This window comes from Lissotriton helveticus, chromosome 2_2 (assembly GCF_964261635.1).
Source record: "Lissotriton helveticus chromosome 2_2, aLisHel1.1, whole genome shotgun sequence".
In the NCBI taxonomy this organism is placed as follows: domain Eukaryota; kingdom Metazoa; phylum Chordata; class Amphibia; order Caudata; family Salamandridae; genus Lissotriton; species Lissotriton helveticus.
Genome location: NC_136060.1, coordinates 28,517,769 through 28,539,148, shown reverse-complemented (window position 1 = coordinate 28,539,148; position 21,380 = coordinate 28,517,769). Strand labels below are relative to the sequence as shown.

The following is a 21,380-nucleotide window of genomic DNA, read 5'->3' as shown; positions in this document are numbered from 1 at the left end:
AGTATATATATCCCTTTTCCAAGAAGGATCCAAAGTTGCTCCAAAAGTATTTTAATGTCTGCGTTTCATATATGGGGCTGACTAATTCTTGCTGGGGTGTTCTCAGCTCTTCATACGTTCCAGGAACTGTGTTGTACACCCCAATTGTTAATTTCTATATTCACTGCCATAGCTTAGATGTATTGTTGAGAGGATGTAAATCTAGTCAGTGCACCTCCATTTGTATGGTAGTATGGTAGTTCCTTCTAATCTTGCACTGGGAAGCACTATTAGTCTTTTCTCTAGGGTTTTGCATTTTCCACATGCTGCCCAATTCCTTTGACACACCCTGGTTATCTTCATTTCCCTTTCCTTCTTGTCATGAGTCTAGAGCTTTGGGTCTGCCCCTTCACAATCATACTCTTTTATATTTTCAGATCACATGGCAGGTACTGTTTTTCCATTTTTCACTGTCATTCCCACCCCGCTATTAGTCACGAGAAGGCTCTAAGTCTCTCCTGTGATGCACAAGTTAGTATTTGTTTCTTTCTTCAATGATTTTCTCTGTGGAGAGGCAAAGAACAGCACTTTACATGTCCTCTCGATGGAAATGTGTCCTTATGTTCTGTCTCTTATGGCAATGCTATCATGGCCCCCATTCCAACAGTCAGCTACGGCTGCTTCTCCAGGCCAGTGCATCCATTTTGTCTGGTAATTAGCAACAACTTGCCCCCTCTGAGCTTTTCAGTTGCCTATTGTGTTTGCTGTTCCTCTGCCTTCCAAGCATTTTTTCTTTTTTCTTATTTGTGATTCACAGTACAACTATAATTCAAAAATACAGCATGGTGTGAAAAACCAGAGTAGAGAGCGAGGGTATCTATCATATAATCATGAGTTATGTCCATTAAAGAGACCAGCCTACGAGCAAACTTTACCCAAAAGGCTTAGCAGAAATAAGATAAAGATGATTGGCACTCCATAAACTTTCAAGACAGTCCAGCATATTCAAGCAAAACAAAGCTGACCGCATTTCCATACACAGTTGTGAGCTCCTCATGACCAAATGCAATCCTACACCAACTACCTCCTGTAACTTCCTCTTTCTTTACAAACCACCACTAAGCAACACAACATTCCCAGACATGTTTCTAGACATGGTTTCAAACCTTATGACACAACATTCCAACCTATGCATCCTTGGTGACCTAAACATATGGTTTGACAAATCCAATATGCCCAATCCAAGAACTATCATCACTGGTCTAGACACACTGAACCTACATAAGATTGTCCACAAACCCACACAAATCGCTGGACACATCCTAGATGCCATTTTTGCCAATCCAGAACTAGTTACCTTTCAAAGGATTACTCCAGTGACATGGTCAGACCACCATCTGATAGCTTTCCAACTCAAAACACCCCAAATCAGGATACCTAAGACCATCATACTTGCATTTACTTATCAACCAAGGAACAAGCTTAATTTGGAATACTTTGAAACACAACTAACTTCCACAAAAGCTTTGAGTGGCTCCAAGAAGCGTTTGACATCCTAATACCACTTAGAACAACAAAACAGTTCAAAGGAAAACAAGCACCTTGGTGGAATGCAGACCTAAAAAAGATAAAGCAATGAATTGCAAAGCTACAACACACCTGGTTCAAAACAAATAATAGTCAAGAGAAACATCACCCACACAAACTTAACAGACTATACAAGTCCATAATCAAAAAATCAAAGAATTTTTTAAAAAAAAGTACTATTCAAACAGATTTTAAAATGCTAAATGTGCAAATAAAGAATGTTATGAATTCTCACAGAATTTTGTAAATCCAAATGCACAGAAGGAACTCCTCCTATGACGCATGAATTTACTAATATACAACCAAAGCAGACATATTTGGATTCCTATTTAAAACAAAAGCAAACCACATCACCAGCCCACTTCCTACAATCCCCTCCAAGGGTAGGCTATCCCAGCCTCTGCATTCCTTCAAACAACTATCACAAAGTCAATTAAGGATCTGGTCAAAGCAAGCAGACCAGATGGCTGTCTTTCTGACCCTTGTCCACCACAAATCTTCAAGAACATTCTTCTAACTAACTTTGCTGCCACACCAGTAAGAAAAATACTCACTAATGCTTTAACTACAGGAATCTTCCAAAAGTCTAAAAAGGCATACATACTTCCATTAATGACGAAAACAAACCTGGACCCACATGACCCAAACAACTACAGATCGATTACAAATGCACCTTTCCTGGGCATACTGATAGAAGAGCAACATTCGCCCATATGTCCCAACTCGTTGAAGAGAACTCCATTCTTTCCCACTTCAAAACCAGATTCCGTCCAGGAAGAGGCACAGAATCTGCCCTCATGGCCACCTGGGATGTAGACCGGAACGGGGTTCACAGCACGCCTACTCTTGGACCTTTCAGATACGTTCCACACAGTTGACCATGACACTCTAATCCAAAGACTCCACAAAGATAGCATAGAGGGGTCTGCTTTTGACTGGATGACATTCTACCTTCAAAACAGGATATTTGTCATCCATCCTCCAAATAAACCTCCCCTTCTCATCCAAACTGTAGTTCACAAAAGTAGGCATCCATCAAGGCTCTATCATCTAATCCATACTTTTCAACATCTACATGAAATCATTACCTGCAAAGACCAATGAATTTCAGCTCATATGCTGTAACTTTGCAGATGACACACAAATACTTCTTAAACTAGAAATCCCCATAGGCCTTGGAAACTCAAAAATCTTCATTTGCCTCAGAGCCGTTGATCAGTGGATGACATGGAGCCAGCTTAAATTGAATCCTTCCGAAACAGAAATACTCAAATGAGGGGACTGGATAAATTATGACCCACTCAGCGCTTGACCTGACGATCTGGGACAACCTTCTAAAGTATCTATGGAATTAAAACACCTTGGAATTACCATTGATTATAAATAAAGGCCCATGCAGACAAGTTAGCAAGAGCAAGCTTCATTACTATGAAAACTCTGCAATGCATCTTCCCCCACCTAGGATTGTCACACAATGCCCAAGCTTACTATCTCTCTTGTACTGCGTAAACCTTATTACACAATGGTCTCTACCACAATCATCTTTATTAACTATGAAAAAACGACAACTATTTCTGAACTCTGCAGCCAGACTACTCCTACATGTAAAACCACAAGCCCACATCTGCCCTGCCTTGAGGGCCCTACATTGACTACCGGTTGCCAGAAGATCCACCATCAAGCTGCTTTGTATCACCCACAAAGCAATACATGGAACAGGAGTACTTTTTATCAGGAATAAAATCACCAAATAAATCCAATAAAGGAACCCCTGCTCAAGATTGGAACTTAATCTCAAAACAACAGCATACAGGAAAAACCGCGAGTGGTATATCTTTCTCTGTTTAAGCAGCCGAACTATGGAATTCATTACCCCTCAAACATAAGAGCCCCCATAACTACCTTATCTTCAAAAGACTACTCAAGAGCTGGCTCTTTCCTACACGACTACCACACTCAAGCATAAATATACAGCATATAACGGTGTGCATATAAATATTTATAATTGGTTTAAGTGTATGTATTTAGATATGTGCATTTCATTGTGTAAAATACATGCTACTTATGATTTTAAAATATATTCTTTAGGTGTGCTTAACAAATGTATGTTCGAGGCATGTGGGCTGCTAAATTCATATCTTAGCATTAGATCGCCGCCTAGTGTTGGGTCCGGATGATCGCACATTGTTGTCCTGGAAGAGTCTTCGAAGTATCCTGAGATAGGTGGCTCCTCCCCTGGACTACAGTGCGCATGGGCATCGGCTCCATCCCCAGATTGTTTTTTTCCGCCATTGGGTTCGGATGCGGTCTCGACGTCTCTCTGTCGGAACCGAGAAAAACTAACTTTAAACGGCCAAAAGGCCTTGTATTCTTTGCGTCGGTATTGTTTGCGTGCGGTCTCGAGTTCTTCCGTCTCTTGGAGTCGGAATCAGCGGAGTGCTTACACTCTTCGGACATCGGGGCCTTCTCATCGCGACACGACTGCAACTTTACAGCATGGAGCGGAGTCCGTTTCAGCTCTGTCCGCTCTGTGGGTCCAAATACCCGCATATAGACCTGCACCCGGTCTGTAACAAATGCCTTTCGCCAGACCATGACGACGGCAACTGCAGGGCCTGCGCAAGGTTCAGGTCCAAGAAAACACTCAAGATTCGGCGCGCGGTGCGCCTTGAAGCCAGACAAGCGGCCCCAGATCCAGAAAACATCTTCGGCGACCAAGAAGACGAGGACCAGAGCCATCATCTTCAAATCTCCCCGCCCGAGACGGAGGTCGAGGCAGATCCGGAACACGACGACGGAGTCGGGGGTCAAGGCCTTGAATACGTCGAAGAGGTAGGGGACGTCGAAGAGGTTTATGGGGCCGCGGAAGATAGCTCAGGGGACGAGCTATGCCCCGAAGGTTACGAAGATCGAGATCAGGTCACGGGATCGCCTGTCGGCCTTACCCTAGACCCCGTACCGCAAGCCACGGCCCCGCCTTCCGGCCCGGCCACGGACAAACTTGCTGGGCAGGCCTTATCGAAACCGAAACCTACGGTATCGACTACACCTAAAATGGCCGACCCAAAATCGAAACCGAAACTTATGGATTCGAGCACACCTAAAATGGCGGCCGTACCAACGAAAACGACCAAACCCGCTGCTTCATCGACTCCGTCGACCTCCGGGCCACAGAAGTCGAAGAAATCTGTCGATTCCACAGTGTCAAAATCGACGACAGAGGAGGGATCCTCTAAGAAGGGTGGTCGGCACGGGTCGACCGCTGCGGCGCCGTCAAAGCCCGCAAAAGCCAGCGAAACGGCTCCGGTTCCGACTGGGACTCCGTTAGTCGGACGCGTGGTGGAGACGGAGCCGAAAAAGTCACACGGATCGAAGGCTGGTACATCTGCGCATCGGTCCAAGGACTCTGGGTCGGCGGCTGCGGCATCATCGTCAAAACCTCAGAAGGGGCAACAGGACGTCGGATCCGAGGGCAAGGTCAAGACCTCGTCGACGCCAAAGGCCACTGTAAGTGACGCGTCCCTCGTCGCCGCTTCACTACAGAGAATCAGGGAGAAGGCCTCTGCTACGTCGGCTCCGATGCCATCGCCACAGAAGCCGATGGACACTCCGGTGAAGCCTGCGGGTAAACTTCTCTTCCTTCTGCCGCCAAAGGAGGCGCCGAAGGCCTTTTCAACAAAATCGACGCCAAAGAAGTCGGATTCTTCGACGGCAGGGGCATTTTCAAGTCGGGTACTCGACTCAGAAGAGGATTCTGAGCGTTTTATCGACGCAGACACGGGCAAATTGACCCTTTACAAGAGGAGAATCACTTCACAGCCAGTGGACTCCTATGTCATCCCCCTGAAAAAGAAAAGGCTTCCTCAGGACGCTTCAGGCCTCATGGAACCTATCCAGCCTCCTCCAAGAAGGAGCCCAACTCCTTCCCCAGAACACTCTGAGGGTGAGGGATATGATGAAGATGACCAATACACTTTCCCCATCAATGAACCAGATGCACAGCCGGATTCATATGATGACATTGGTGACCAAAGCACCCAGGATGTGGGGCAAGACCCACAGCCTGACCCACAGCCTTTCAGTGCTCGTGCCTCCCCAACAGAAGATTCTGCAGGTTTTCATGCACTCATTGAGAGGGCAGCTGCTAATCATGATGTGGACATGCATGCTGACCCAGTAGAAGAAGACTTTCTATTTGACACTTTTTCAGTCTCTGAAAGGACAGTAAAGACACTGCCTATGCTCAAAGGGGTCCTCAAACATGCTGCGGACATCTTTAAAGAACCTACCAGGGCGAGAGTGGTCAATCCACGTATCGAAAAAAAGTACAGACCAGCACCTGCAGACCCTGCATACATTCGGGAACAGTTGCCGCTTGACTCCCTGGTGGTCGCAAATGCCCGCAAAAGGGCCAACTCCCAAACAACGGGTGAAGCTCCTCCCCCGGATAAGGAGTCCAAAGTGCTAGAGGCAGGAGGCAAAAGAGTAGCTGCACAGGCTGCCAATTTTTGGCGTATTGCAAATACACAGGCACTCTTGGCACGTTACGATAGGGCGCATTACGACACCCTAGAGCAAGTTTTACAACACCTGCCTCCGCAGTTTCAAGAGGCTACCAAACTGCTTATAGAGGAGGGAAAACTGATCTCCAACGCAGCCATAAAGTGTGCACTTGATGCCGCGGACACGGCCGCTAGGGCCATTAACACTAGCGTCATGCTGAGACGACAGGCGTGGCTCCGCATATCGGGGTTTAAACCTGACATTCAAACAACCATACTTAATCTGCCAGTCAATCCTGATAGACTGTTTGGTCCAGATGTTGACACCACCCTAGAAAAAATAAAGAAAGACACCGAAACTGCTAAGTCTATGGGGGCCCTACAATCACAACAGTTTCGTGGCAACAATTTTCGTCGCTCAGGTGCGCGTGGAGTCACCAGAGGACAGATGGGTCAACAATCACAATTCTCTAGAGGTGGAGCACAATCCTCGTACCCCAAAAAGAACAAGGGGGGTTACCGAGGAAACAGCACCAGAGGACGTGGCAGAGGAAACAAAAACTCCCGCTCCTCTACCCCAAGCAAACAGTGACTCTCTGTCACTGCCCCCCACCCACTTAACACCTGTCGGGGGGAGGCTACAGCAGTTCCTGCCCGTCTGGAGAAACATCACCACAGACAGGTGGGTGCGACAACTTGTCCAGTACGGTTATTGTCTAGAGTTAAAATCCACTCCACCCAACATTCCACCAAGGCAAAGGCCTATGTCCGCAGAGCACTTGCGCTTATTGCAGCAGGAAGTGGTGGTGATGCTGCAAAAAGGAGCAATCGAGCTCGTGCCAGTGGGGGAGGAAGGCACGGGGGTATATTCCCTGTACTTCCTTATTCCAAAGAAGGACGGATCTCTCAGACCCATTCTGGATCTGCGTCCCCTCAACCTGTATATACTGTCGGAACATTTCCATATGCTTATGCTACAACAGATTCTTCCCTTGTTAAACCAAGGGGACTTCTTAGCAACCTTAGACCTCAAGGATGCTTATTTCCACATTCCATTACACCCGTCCCACAGGAAATACCTCAGGTTCACTATCCAAGGCAGGCATTATCAGTTCAAGGTCCTACCCTTCGGAGTCACCACAGCCCCAAGAGTGTTTACCAAGTGTCTGGCGACAGTAGCGGCGCACCTCAGGAGGCAGAACATCCATGTCTACCCCTACCTGGACGACTGGCTCGTTCAAGCCAAGTCGGAACAACAGTGCGCCGCGAACATGTCAACTACCATTCACCTCCTTCACGATCTAGGTTTCTCGTTGAACTACCCAAAGTCGCATCTTCAGCCGGCACATGTCCGGCAGTTTCTGGGTGCGACAATCAATACCCTGACTGCCATGGCTCACCCAAACCAAATCAGGATAGACAGCATGCAGTCTCTAATCCAGAAGTTCAGACCACAACACTCACTTCCAGCGAGAGTGTTCATGCAGTTGATAGGCATGATGGCCTCCTGCATCTTCATAGTCCCTCACGCACGGTTACATATGCGCCCGCTCCAGGAGTGCTTAGCAAATCAGTGGACACAGGCTCAGGGACAATTAACAGACCTAGTGTTGGTTACCAGTCGGGCATACGACTCTCTGCATTGGTGGACTCCACACAACCTTTGCAAGGGCCGACTGTTCCAGGAGCCGGTGCCACAGATTATCCTGACAACGGACGCATCTCTCCAGGGATGGGGAGCTCATCTGCTCACTTACACCGTGCAGGGACTATGGACGACGCAGCAACAGAAGATGCACATCAACTATCTGGAACTGATGGCAATCTTCATGGCGCTCAAGTCCTTCATTGTACATCTGTGCAACAAGGTAGTGTTAGTCCGGACGGACAACATGACCGCGATGTACTACATTCAAAAACAGGGGGGCACCCACTCGCCACAGCTGTCTCATCTGGCTCAGGGCATGTGGCGGTGGGCCATTCAGAGGAACATCTTCCTCATGGCAGAACACATCCCGGGCAAGGACAATCAGATGGCGGATCTGCTCAGCAGATACAGCCATCAAATGCACGAGTGGGAGTTACATCCGTCAGTACTCCTCCCGTACTTCCAGCAGTGGGGTCATCCGGAGATAGACCTGTTTGCAACAAAAGAAAACGCAAAATGCCAACACTTTGCCGCCAGGTTCCCTCACCCACAGTCGCAGGGGAATGCGATATGGATGAACTGGTCAGGCAAATTTGCGTACGCTTTTCCGCCAGCCCCTCTGATACCGCTGGTGGCAAGAAAGCTAAGGCAGCACGCGATGACTCTCATCCTGGTTGCTCCAACGTGGGCGCGCCAAGCATGGTACACCACGTTCCTCGAACTCTCAGTGGTGCCGCATCAAAGACTGCGCCTCACGCCCAGACTCTTGACGCAGAACCATGGAGAAATTCAGCATCCAGATCCGCAACAGCTCAACCTGGCGATCTGGCTCCTGAAGTCCTAGAGTTTGGATACCTTAACCTACCTCCAGAATGCATGAACATCATCAAGGAGGCAAGGAAGCCAACTACCAGAGCATGCTATGCTGCAAAATGGAAGCGTTTTGTCATTTACTGTACGGCCAATGACATCAACCCGCTAGATGCATCTATCCCTAACATCATTTGCTATCTGCTACATCTTTACAAGTGCAATCTAGCGTTCACTTCTATTCGGATACATCTATCCGCCATCGCAGCTTATCTTCAGAATAGGCAGCATCTCTCTGTTTTCAGGGTGCCTGCTATTAAAGCTTTCCTTGAAGGCCTGAAACGAGTCATTCCCCCAAGAACACCGCCAGCTCCGGTGTGGAACCTCAATGTGGTCCTCACCAGACTGATGGGACCACCATTTGAGCCACTGCACTCGTGTGAACTCCAGTTCCTAACGTGGAAAGTAGCTTTCCTAATTGCTATTACGTCACTGAGGCGTGTTAGTGAGCTACAAGCGCTCACAATCCAAGAGCCATTCATTCAGATTCATCCAAATAGGGTAGTGCTACGTACTAACCCCAAATTCCTTCCGAAGGTGGTGTCACAGTTTCATCTCAACCAAACTATTGACTTGCCGGCATTCTTCCAAAACCCACAAACGGTGGCGGAAAGAATGCTCCATACGTTAGACGTACGAAGGGCGTTGATGTACTACGTAGACAGAACACAACACTTTAGGAAAACAAAACAACTTTTTGTTGCCTTCTCACCACAACACAAAGGCAACCCTATTTCCAAAGCAGGAATAGCCAGGTGGATTGTTAAGTGCATCCAAATCTGTTATCAAAAGGCCAAGCGCACTTTAACGATACCCCCAAGGGCGCACTCCACACGCAAATTGGGGGCATCCATGGCTTTCCTAGGGAACATTCCTTTAGAGGACATTTGCAGAGCAGCCACGTGGGTTACACCACATACCTTTACAAAACACTACTGTGTTGATGTGCATTCCAAGCAGCAGGCTGCTGTAGGACAGGCTGTTCTCAAGACACTTTTTCAGGTTTCTGCAGCTGGCACGGGCAACCGCCGCTAATGGAGGGACTGCTATGTATTCTATGCTAAGATATGAATTTAGCAGCCCACATGCCTCGAACTGAATATGCTACTTACCAGTATGCATCTGTTCTTGGCATGTAGGGCTGCTAACATTCATATCGCCCACCCTCCTCCCCGGTGCCTGTCGCAGCTGCAGATATACTATTGTATTCAATCATTAGCATGGACATCCTTTACACTTTTCACTCCATCTTCTGCCACAATGGCGAAAAACAATCTGGGGATGGAGCCGATGCCCATGCGCACTGTAGTCCAGGGGAGGAGCCACCTATCTCAGGATACTTCGAAGACTCTTCCAGGACAACAATGTGCGATCATCCGGACCCAACACTAGGCGGCGATCTAATGCTAAGATATGAATGTTAGCAGCCCTACATGCCAAGAACAGATGCATACTGGTAAGTAGCATATTCAATATTACTTATGGTGCTACACACAGACACACACACATATATTCATGCATTATTTTATGCATAACATCTATATATAGGTCACTGCACAGTTTTCCTACAAGTTATTTGATTAGATGCTTATGGTCTTGATTTATTATATTTATCACAATATGTAAATGTGATCAGAACAATTGCATCTATAAGTGCTTCACTATTAAAATATTGAGGAAAACATAAAAATAAATATATCAAATAAAAAAACAATACAAAAAAACTTATAAAAATACACAAATATACTACCTTCTACGTACAGCAACATCTGAAAGTCTGAATTTCGAACTGTCCATACTTGCACATATGGAGCATTATGCAAAACAATGTTATATCTCTTTATTATTTTCCTTATACATAGATACCCTTTCTATGTAGTTATGTCTCTATATAATAGTTACTTTACTCTCACTGGAGAACAAAAGAACAAAAAAAAAGCCTTCAACTCTCTCACATGCACTACTCTGTCTCATCCTATACCTCTCTCAATATATCCTCTACCTCCTCTCTGTGACTCATCCCTAACCTCATTCTAATTCTATGAGCTCCCTAAGATCTTTTTTTGACTCCTCCTGCCTCTATCCCTTCTTGACTCATCCCAAAACTCATTCTGTTACTATGATCTTCCATATAACCCTTTCTAGATTCTTCCCTCCTTGACTTACCCCTAACTTCATTTTATGATCAACAGCAACTTGATCAACAGCTTTTTCAAGTCATAAGCTGAGGTCTGACAAAACAGGTAGATGGATTCTGACAGTGGGACTTAGACCGGAACTGTCAGAATCAGAGGAGACTACACCAACGTCTTTGCGCAGCTAGCAGGAGGTGTACCTTTTAGTCTTCCCTGGTTAAGCTATGCCAAAATTTTACAAGTAACAGCATGGTGCTGAAAGGGAGCAGATCGAAGTAGAACAGATGATCTCAAGAATGTGTGAGAAGAGTTCTGAGGGCATGGTGCAGTATCTAAATTGGCATTCTAATGGTCCATACTGCATTAGCCCATCGGTCTTGAGTGGCAGAGCACATGAGATAGAACTAATGTGTTCAAAGAGGGCTTTGGTGGGGCTAAAATTCAATTCCAGCAGCAATATATTGATGTCAAAATGTGTGTTGATGAGCTTTCCAACTGCCACTGTAACTATTAAGGCTTTTACATCTTTTTTCCTCATGGTTCAAGGTGTAGATTGAATAGTTATTCAGGATTTAAGTATACTAAACTATGACCACTAGCATCTCCGAGTCACTTATCACTGATGGAAAACAAATCAAGCTGATAATTCAGAAAGAATGAAATCATAAATTCCTTAATGTTTTTTTAATCACATTTCAGACATTCCAGTGATTGCCACATTTGGTGGCTATTTTCCTCACTCATGGAGGAGGGGGGAGAATGTAGATGAAAGAGGTCTACGGTCAGCAGTGGGATAAAATGCAAAAAAATCTCTGCTCTCAGACTTGCTTTCACATTGGATTTCAGTTCATAATTAGAAACTAATAGGGATCAAAGTTCAGAGTGCTCATTATAATCAAGAGATTCCAATGATAGTTGTGCACATCCTAGGATGAGATAAGACCCTGTGATGAAGCATGCTACAATTTGAAGGTAAGTTTCTGTATATCTAAGGACATCTTGGTGATTTAATTTGTTTTGAAAGAGTTCGCTATATATGTTGTGTTATATAGGTTAGGACTGCAGATGTTTTGCTCAGTCTGGTAGAAGCAGTTGCCTTTAGTCATGCACCAGATTCAGTACACAATATAATTTGCCAATGGCAGTATGGGGCAAGATGGTCTCTCCATGTTCACACCATAATGTGCTGTATTTAGAAAACGCAAACCACTGGCAACTTAACCATGGTAAACTTAACTATACATCTTTGTGGTTATTCGGAGCTTGTCATACTGTAAAATAATACACATTCTGTTTGGCCAGTAAAATAATTCCACTGTAAGACACACACTTGTAGACTGACCATCTACACACCTTCGCTAAGGACTACGGTTGTGTGGAAGACTAAGTTGATCACCTCATGCCTACTTATAATGTTGATGTCAGGCTTTAGTTGGGTTTACTAGATGACGGTGTCTAGATAGGTTGCTGGCCTATTTCATTACACATCATTAAAATATTACAACATATACATTTATAGTAATGATGCAATTTGATAACATCCCTACTAGGTAAGTTACAGATTTCACATGCTGCAACACCTCAGCTGAGTCACAAGGTTTGTGATTTTACCAAATGCACATGTCCATGCTGCTTGTGATTATGTATTTCCACAGTGAGGTGTAGTCGTGAATTATTCCTTCCAGCTACACCACAGCCGTATCCTATAAACTCTCCCCCATCTGCAGCCAGCTTTGTGTTCTTGCAGCATGCTACTAATAATATCAGTCTCTGTTATCTACTCATCCTTGGTGCACCATACGGATGTTTTCAGATGGTCTCTGCCAGCAAAACATGCTTCTTGCGCACAACAAATATGTCAATATTTTCAATTTGTGTTGGCTAGCCATTCTTGCTGTACGCTGCTAAGGCTATTGGATAGTCCCACAGCCTGTGCCAACTCCAGATCTATGCTGGACACAATGTTTTTGGACAGTGTTGTAGCCTCAGCCAGCAACACAATCTTGCTGCACACTGCTCGAGTTCCGAGATGTTGAGAACCTCTGGCAGCTACAGGTTTGTTGCTAAATGCACGTTCTAATCTGACATTCTTCGTTAGCTACACATCCGTGCAGTACTATGTGAATGTTCTTGGATGCTCTGACAGTCTGTGTGTCATTAGTAACTGATGTGCCATCAACCTTCTCTTGCAGTCACACATTGGAATTACACTCATAAGACACGCACAACTTCACCTCTTACATATTCTCTTCTAATTACACAATCCTCAGTACTCGAGAAGTAGGTTCCTCCAGTTAAACAGTGGAAGTGATAATCCTTGGCTTTACCTTTGTCGATGGACGGGCATATATCTGTGGGAATTTGAACTCTGTAATTTCACGAATCTGGTCCTTTGTCTGTCTCCTCAGCACCATAGTGATTTCCACCAATTGTTTTTCGTGCCCAGTGGTCATAAAGTAGCTTTGGTGCTCATTTGTCTTTTCTTTCACTGGTATTGTTTCTGTGTAACAGATTGAAATCTTAAATCATTGTCTTCATGCGCTAGGGACAAGTAAAAAGGCAAACTAAAGTGCTGGACATAGGGTTGACTGCACTCTCCAAATGCAATATGTTTTCACTGGAATAAATCTGGGTTGGTTGCTTTTTAAGCATGTCATGCATGTCTAGTTTTATTTTATTATTGTATGTTTTCTTCATTTTATGTACACTTTCATTTTTCTTTTAACAGAAAGTGAAACAGATAGCGCACCAAGTGATGAAGAAAAAATCTCTGCTGTGAAGGTGAGTGTTAGTAATTAATCAGAAAATTGACATATTGTATGTACTTGAAAATCATTTAAGTGAATTGTTTAATGCCTTAATTTCTTAGTTAGCATCTTTCTACTCCAGAAGTATGTAAAAGCAAACTTGTTATATATATAATGTAATGTTTGTTGTGTTCCCAGCATTTGTAGAGTGTGCTTGTACAGTTTGTGTAGTTCCAAATCACTATTACAGTTTTGGCGTCTTTTACAGTCCTGGGATTCTCGTTGATCAGAGTCAAGTGAGTCTACAGTTGCTTAGTCATAGAACAAAATGCCTGTCCTATGTCATGTTTAAGGGTTCATATTAAATAGTGTCTGGCATTGCTGGGCTGTGTCTGATCCTACCACAGATCTTTTTTTTTTCCTGTTTTTATTATTTTTTAAAGTTTTTACATTAAGACAAATTGTATATAGGTTTCACATATGTATCCAATTGGAACTTGTAAGAGTTGCTTTTTTACATACATCAGCTGGTCTATATACAGTGCACATTTACCACTCTTATTATCTCATTACTTTTACATGCTTAGGATTGTTATGCAACTGAATTACTTTTTATCCCTTTCCTTTTCCTTTATTGCTTTCAACATTTTTAACGCTGCTCGACCCCTTTAGGATAAGCATAGCTTGTACATTATTGCTATTGACTGACTGTGATTATGCTTGCTAACAGAATAAACTGTGGGAAAGGGTCATAATATAACAAGAACTGACGCTACGTAATGATTTTTTAACTGAGTTTTGAACTGAGTCTCCCTGGTTTTATGTCATACAGAATATGATATGCCTAGCTAACAATGGCGTCATGGCATTTATTGGGCTGTGAGGGCGCCTGCCCAGTGATACTAATTGCCCATCTGTTTTATGTCTAAATCAGCATCTTGGTTTACTCTAATTATGTGTCCCTGTTCATCTCGTCGTTGTTAATATTTGGGTGAAGTAGGTTCATCATTATTATCGGTGCGTCAGAGAGTTGTTAGAATCTCGTCCCAGTTGCTAGCGAGTGGGGTCTTTCGAAGTCCCAATGTGTCTTCTCTATGAACTGCTACACTTTCTGCTTTTGCCCAGGTGAGCTTTGAGCATCTCCTCATTGCAATTTTTGGGGGAAGAGTGGCTTTGCACTTTTTGGTAATTAGTCACTTTGCTACCACCATTCCTAAATCTAGGAATCGGGAAGTGACTTTGTTGCTCCGATTCCTGTGATATAGATGTAGTATGTATGTGGGTCATTCTGGGCAGAGGTCTCTATTTGTGCAGTGCGTTAGGTCTGCCGTTACTGCTCTCCAATATTCGGCTAGCGTAGGACACCCCAAAGCCTATGGAGTAAGTCCGCGCCTACAAGTGTACATCTACGGCATTTTGTGTCTTGACAACTAAAGTATTTGTTGATGTTTGCAGGTGTGAGGTATGCTCAATGTATGATCAAGAATTGGATCTGACGTAGACGAGTGTTTCTTGGGATGTATACGGGGCTCTGCAAAACCGAATTCGATTCCGTGTTTGAAGGTTGGTGACCTGCTTCGGCTTCCCAGTGTTGCCTGAGTGTCGACAGGTCGGCAGCTGTGTGGTGTCGTCGCAGCCCATAACGTGAATATATTGCACTGTGAGGTACATGGTTCTTTCTGTGGATAAATCACCCCATTTGGTAGGTAGTGCTGGCATGAGAGAACGATGTAATAGGAATTGCCCGGGGGGGGGGGGGGGGGGGGAGATTCCTCGACTTCTACGAGTGTGGCATATGGTCGTAGCGCCCCATCAAGGTATGATTCTATTTCCTGAATTCCTGCATCCCGCCATTGCCGCTCAGATAACTGTGGCACCCCTGGGGGTTCCTTCCAATGGGAGGGCGGGAACGTATGGGGTGGATGTTCAAGTTATATATAGTGCTGCAGAAGCATTTGTGCGGCACACACAGCAATAATGAGTTTGGGGTCTGGCTTTGGTGCAAGTTTGGAATAACCTCAGCAGGTCTGGGAGTTGTGCAGGAGGGAGTGTAGTCGCTGTGTCTTCCTTGTGTGTCTGCTAACCACCTGGCTGCCCACTGCAGTTGTGCCGCCAGGTAGTATTCTCTAGATTTGGGACAGCTAGGCCCCCTTGGTCTGAGGGTAAATATAGCTTTCTGATTGCTACTCGGTGCATTGAATTCCCCCATATAAAATCTTGCATCAGAGTCTCTAAGGGGTGGAAATAAGATGGGGGACGTATAACGGGAGGTTTGTGATATAGTATAAGAATCAGGGGAGAATTACCATCTTTATCAGTGCCACCCTTCCCGTGATTGATAGCAGTAGAGTTTTCCAGAAGGACGTTTGGGACCTGACTGCTGCTAAAGCCTTGCCTAGATTCCAATCCAGTAGATCTGGCGGGCTGTGGTATACGCGTATCCTGAGATAGCGGAATGTGGTTTCATTCCATTTAACACGTTCTCTATTTAGTGTATAACCAGGGTTTGTATTGTTTTCACTAAAGGAGTACAGGCCGGATTTAGGGACATTCACCTTAAGTCCTGATATATTAGCGAATCTGCCAAGTAGAAGAGATAATCAATGGGGTATTTGGCCGATGTACCTAATGTACAGCAGGAGGTCGTCTGCGTATAACGATATAACATGTGTGTCATCTCCTTGTATGATACCCTCCCTCACTTCTGATCTGATCATTTCTGCAAGTGGCTCAATTGCTAACGCAAAAAGGAGTGGGGGGAGGATGCCTAGTCCCTCTGCATATCTTTACCGGTTCGATATATAAGGGACTGTTTTTACCCTTACCATTGGCACATGTTAGTGAAATAGACTCCCAGATTATATTTGTTTAAAACCGCAAAGAGAAACCCCCATTCTAGTGAATCAAAAGCTTTCTCCGGGTCTAAGACCAGGCATCCTGCATGTGGCCAACAACTGTGTGAGTAAGTAGCTAGCCTGAAGAAAAGTCTTGTGTTTAATGAGGTGCTTCTGGAGGGTATAAATCCATTCTGGTCTGCGTGCACTAATGAGGGCACTATTTATGTAAGTCTGTTGGCCAATAGCTTTGGTAGTATTTTGTAGTCGACGTTTAAGAGGGCTAGCGGTCTGTAAGATCCTATGTCTGTGGGATCTTAGTCCGCTTTAAGCAGGTATTCCAATCTTGCTCCCCGCATGGATGGGGGAGCTGCTGCTCATTAATTGCTTCTGTATACAATGTGTATAGGTTAGGGACTAGTGCTGTGGCGTAGGCCTTAATAGGATTCTGCTGGGAGGCTGTTCGGACCAAATGTCTTCCCGTTGGCGAGAGCCGTTGATTGCACTTCTAATTTCTTCAGGTGTTATTTGTGCATTCAACTGTAGTCTCTGGTCTGACGTTGTTTCGGGCAGTTGTACCGAGTCTGGGAACTCAGAGTAATCTGTTGTTCAATGGTCACAGGGATTGGTACAATTTAGTGTAGTGTCTGGTCAATGCATCATCTATTTCAAGTTGTGTATAGACTACCTGTCCTGTCTTTGTGTGTATGGCTCCTGTGGGGTGGCTAATGTGTTCTTGATGCAGGAGCCATGCTAGCATTTTGCCTGTGCAGTCTGCAGTGGCATGCGTGCACGCTGAATGTGCTTCATATTTGTGGCAGCGTGGCCTCTCCAGTAAGTCTATGTGCTCTGATCTTAGTGCGTCTAGCTTGCTAGTGTTTGAGTTGCCAGCTGTTTGCTTGATTTCTTGCCCCAGCAGTTGTATTTCTTTTCGGCTAAGCTTGACGTTAAGTTGTTTCCGGATGTTCCAGGTGTCCCCGAGCAGTGCCCTCTCAGGGTCATATTGAAGGCGTCCCACTCCATAAGGGGATCTTTTGCTGTGTGTTCATTTATCTCAAAATATTCTAATATGGATGTCGCTAGGGACGCACAAAATGCCTGGTCTTCAAATACTACTGGTTGTAGACGACAGGTAGGCACTGGGGGAGGGCCTCTGTCCCATGTTGGTTGCAGGAGCTGTGGATTATGGTCTGAGTGTGTGCAGCCTAGATGATCCTGCCACAGATATTGGTAGTGAATTAGGTGCAGGGATGTCTATGATGAAGGACTTCGCTGTTTCTTTCATTCCACTAGTGTGCCTGTTTGTTGTTTGCTTGGTATAAGGAGTTTGTTCTATTAAGAGACATTTTTAGTCAAATATAAGGCTACCATGCAATGTTGTGCATGGGTGGATGTGAAATGTTTAAGCTAAATTGTTCAGAATAGTTCTGATACATATGTTGGTGAGAGATTGTGAATTTCTGATGGATACATCTTGCGGATTCCTCACCTTATGAATACTCGTATTATTCTTCAGACTAGTTTAGAAATCTTTCTTTTCCAGCAATGACTTGAGCTCCACCAGAAGCCCCAAGCAGCTCCAGCTGCTACTCTGCTTCCAGACATGATGTCATCTGTGCATATTGGGCCCAAAAGAGCAAGCTGACATTAGTTCCTGCCTCATTGATGCAAACTGGAGCACTTTGTCTCGCCAACAAAATTCTCAAATTTAGACATTGACTAGGTGGAAAGTCTCCTCAAAGGTCCTCAAGCTTTAAGCCTTGCTGAAGGTACTGCAAGAAGAAGTCCCACAACTACTGTATGTGGTGCCTGGGATTGGGACATGATTCCATGCCTATTACTTTTGCACTTCCAGACAAGAGAAGGCTTTCAAGAAGTGAGGCCAAGTTATTTTTGGCCCAAAGGGAGACCCCCAAGTTGTAATTCACCTTCCAAGGAGTGTTCTCCAAAGCGATCCTCCCACAAAAAACACAGAAAGCGCGATAGGAGTTACACCTCAATTCACCGGCGTTGGTCTCATACTCAGCAGATTACGAAACGCCTAAGAAGGCAAGGTCAAAGTTCACTAGTATTTCAGCTGGCTGCCCAATTTGAGATCTTCTGGCTAGCTAATCTGGATCTTTTCACGATCGATCAGCTACTCCTGTTCTGCAAGTTTGACTGGCTGCTCTTTCACAAGCTTTGGCCTCGCTGCCAAAGGTGAAGTCAGAACACACTGTGTCCTGTTCGTTTGGAGCCTCCTTCAACACGTCCTCGAAGTTGGTGGTGTTGCTATCCATGGAGCTCGATCCGATGCCAGCCATTAGAATGAAAGATGATGACTTAAGAGCTGATCATCTCTTGCCGACACATTATACTGATGCCCACTTTTACTTTGATTTACAAAGTGCCAGTAGCCTAAATACTTCTCCAAAAGGGGACATTTCCTACTCCTGTGGCGCTGATCCAGATAGGTCTTGCCTTTCACAACTGTTTTTCAGAAGGTGTAGAGGCCTTGGAATCGACTTGGACTTCTGTGGAATTGAATTCAAGAATTCTTATGCAAATTTTGGTTCCTTCACAGTTTTTGTTAAGCCTTTGCTTCATTTATTTTAATGAGGCTTTGCTAGACTCTATAATGACTGCATGGTAGAAACCATTTTTGGCCCAGTACACCCATATGCATATTTTCTGGTGCCACAGTCAAGCTCCAGTTGACCCACACCTTTTGTCACCCCACCCATTACTGGAGAGCCTGGCGGTTCAGAGATTTTCTTCAAAACAGAAACCAAATGCCTTTTCTATGGTTCCTGGTTCCTCCGGAAACCGAGTCCAAGAAACTTGACAACATTTTAGTCTCCGGCAACTTGGCTTTATTCACAGCTAAAGCTACTTGACCCATGGGCTGTTATGTCCTTTTTTTATGGCAAGTGGCAAAACTCATGGTGCTCATCCTGTTAGAGTATATGAAGGAGCTATTATCAAACGTGCTGGGTGATGGAATGGAAGTATACAAATGTATATTGAAATGTGACTTTGTGATTGGGGACACCATGGCCCGGTCTTAAAAGTACAGCTGTCACACTACGCCACAAGGCCACTACGTAACAAGGCCTATGTAGATTTTCTGGGAATATGAGGATATGCCTAAAGGCATGTCCTTTGATGGGGAGAGACCATTTTTGAGAGTAAGCCGATTCCACATAAAAAGCTTCAAGAACAGAAGGGTGATGATTTGTTCCCTGGGATTGCCTCCCCTCCACAGATTCTGTTGAGACAAGGTTGGATCTAGAAGGCCTCAGGGGTAATAGTAGCAGGAGATCCAGTCCTCACTAGCCTCTGCTGGTCTGCTGCCTCTAAGCCCTTCTGACTCCCAGCTTCATGCCATCATTTTTTAATGGGGAGGATTTTGTCTCTCTTTTTGTCATTAGTTGGGTGCCGATCACTGGATCATCCACCTGATCTGGCGGGGCTAACCCTTCCCCTTCCATTCCTCATGCTGGATCACTGCTTCTTTCAAAGTTTACTCACAGATTCACACCTCCGTTTTGGAGGAAGAGGCCCTACTGGGAAAAGAGACCATAGAAGTGGTGCACCCAGAAGAGAGGGACACATGATTTAATTCCCTTAAATTTCCAGTCCACAAGAAGGACAGAGGCCTGAGGCCTATTTTGGATCTCTGCCTTTTGACCATCCAACAATCATTCAAAATGCTTAACCTGAGCCAGTTCTTGTTGGTTTTGAACTCTGCAGTTTGGGGTTGTTCCTGGATCTCCATTCTTCCCAGCCATTCAAACCTAATCAAGGTTAACAGTCGGGTTCCAACATTTGCAGTTTGCTGTCCTCCCATTCCTAGTGGCTACTGTTCCACGCATCTTTATGATGGTATTGGCAGACATGGAATTTTCGTGCATAGGTCAAGAGTCCATGTATTTCCAAACCTGAATGTCTGATTGGTAAAGGCAGAGTACCCAACTGTGCTGCAGAAACCTCTCCAGCACTTGATGACTCTGCTCCACAACCTGGGCTTTACATTGGACTTCCAAAACTCCCACTTGACTTCCTCACACAGGTTGAATTTTATTGGGTGGTGCTCGGAAGGCCTTCCCTCCTCGGAGAGTCACAGATATTCTGGTGATGATTTGATGTGTCTTGGTTCCTAGCCCTGCATATATTTCACCTGCTAGGCCTTCTGGCCTCTTGAATCCTGTAGGGGCCTCACATCACATAGTCGATGAGGGCCCTCCAGTGGTGTAACATAAAGGGTGCTTCTTGGCTCAGGTACCAATCTTCTAATTGGTACATCAAGATCAGCACTGGAGGATGGATGCCCTTGGAGCACCTCTGCAAGCTCAAACTACCGTTGTAATGGATGCCTCCTCATTGGGCTTGGGTGCTCATTTGGGCGACAGATCAGCATGGCACCTCTAGTCCGTGTATGAGCAGTACCTGCACATAAATGAACTTGATCTGCAGAAGGTCTTTCCTAAAATGAAGGACTTACTCCTTTTGCAATGTCCAAATTCTATTGGACAACACCACAACCGTTCATTGCATCACTAGAAAATCACCCCAACGACAGTCACAATTATCTCCACCGCACATACTAGCAGCCCCTCTAACATGACCCTGCTTATCCCCACCCATACTCTCTCCATCCCTCTCCCCCCGGACAGAGCATCCCCCACCCACAACACACCACCATCTGAACAAGCCACCGCCCAAAGTTTATCCTCCCAGCCCCCCACCCACAACACACCACCATCTGAACAAGCCACCGCCCAAAGTTTATCCACCCCCCCATCCCAGCCCCCTCACGACAGACACCTCCCCCTCCCCATCTCCCTCCCCACTCCCACCCACGAATCTCTCACACCTGACACAACAACTCCCACCCACAACACGCCTACATCTGCACACACCATCACTCGGAGTTTATCCACCTATCCCCCCCATCCCCCCCACGACAGACACCTCTCCCGTCCCTGCTCCCTCCCCACTCCCACTCACAACGCTACCCCCCTCCCAACAAACGATACAGAACATACCTCCTCCCTTACCTTAGCTTCCCCCTCTATCCCACCTCCTATTCTCAGCCC

At 45.3% G+C, this 21,380-nt stretch overlaps 1 protein-coding gene across 3 annotated transcripts in view; it reads left to right on the top strand.

Moving 5' to 3' along the window:
- Positions 1–21,380, top strand: part of IRF2 (interferon regulatory factor 2) — a 319,691-nt gene that overhangs the window by 273,570 nt on the left and 24,741 nt on the right. For all 3 annotated transcript variants that reach the window (XM_078678011.1, XM_078678009.1, XM_078678010.1), the window contains exon 8: positions 13,450–13,502. In XM_078678011.1, coding sequence (XP_078534137.1) covers positions 13,450–13,502 — 53 coding nt within the window. The remainder of the gene's footprint in view (positions 1–13,449; positions 13,503–21,380) is intronic.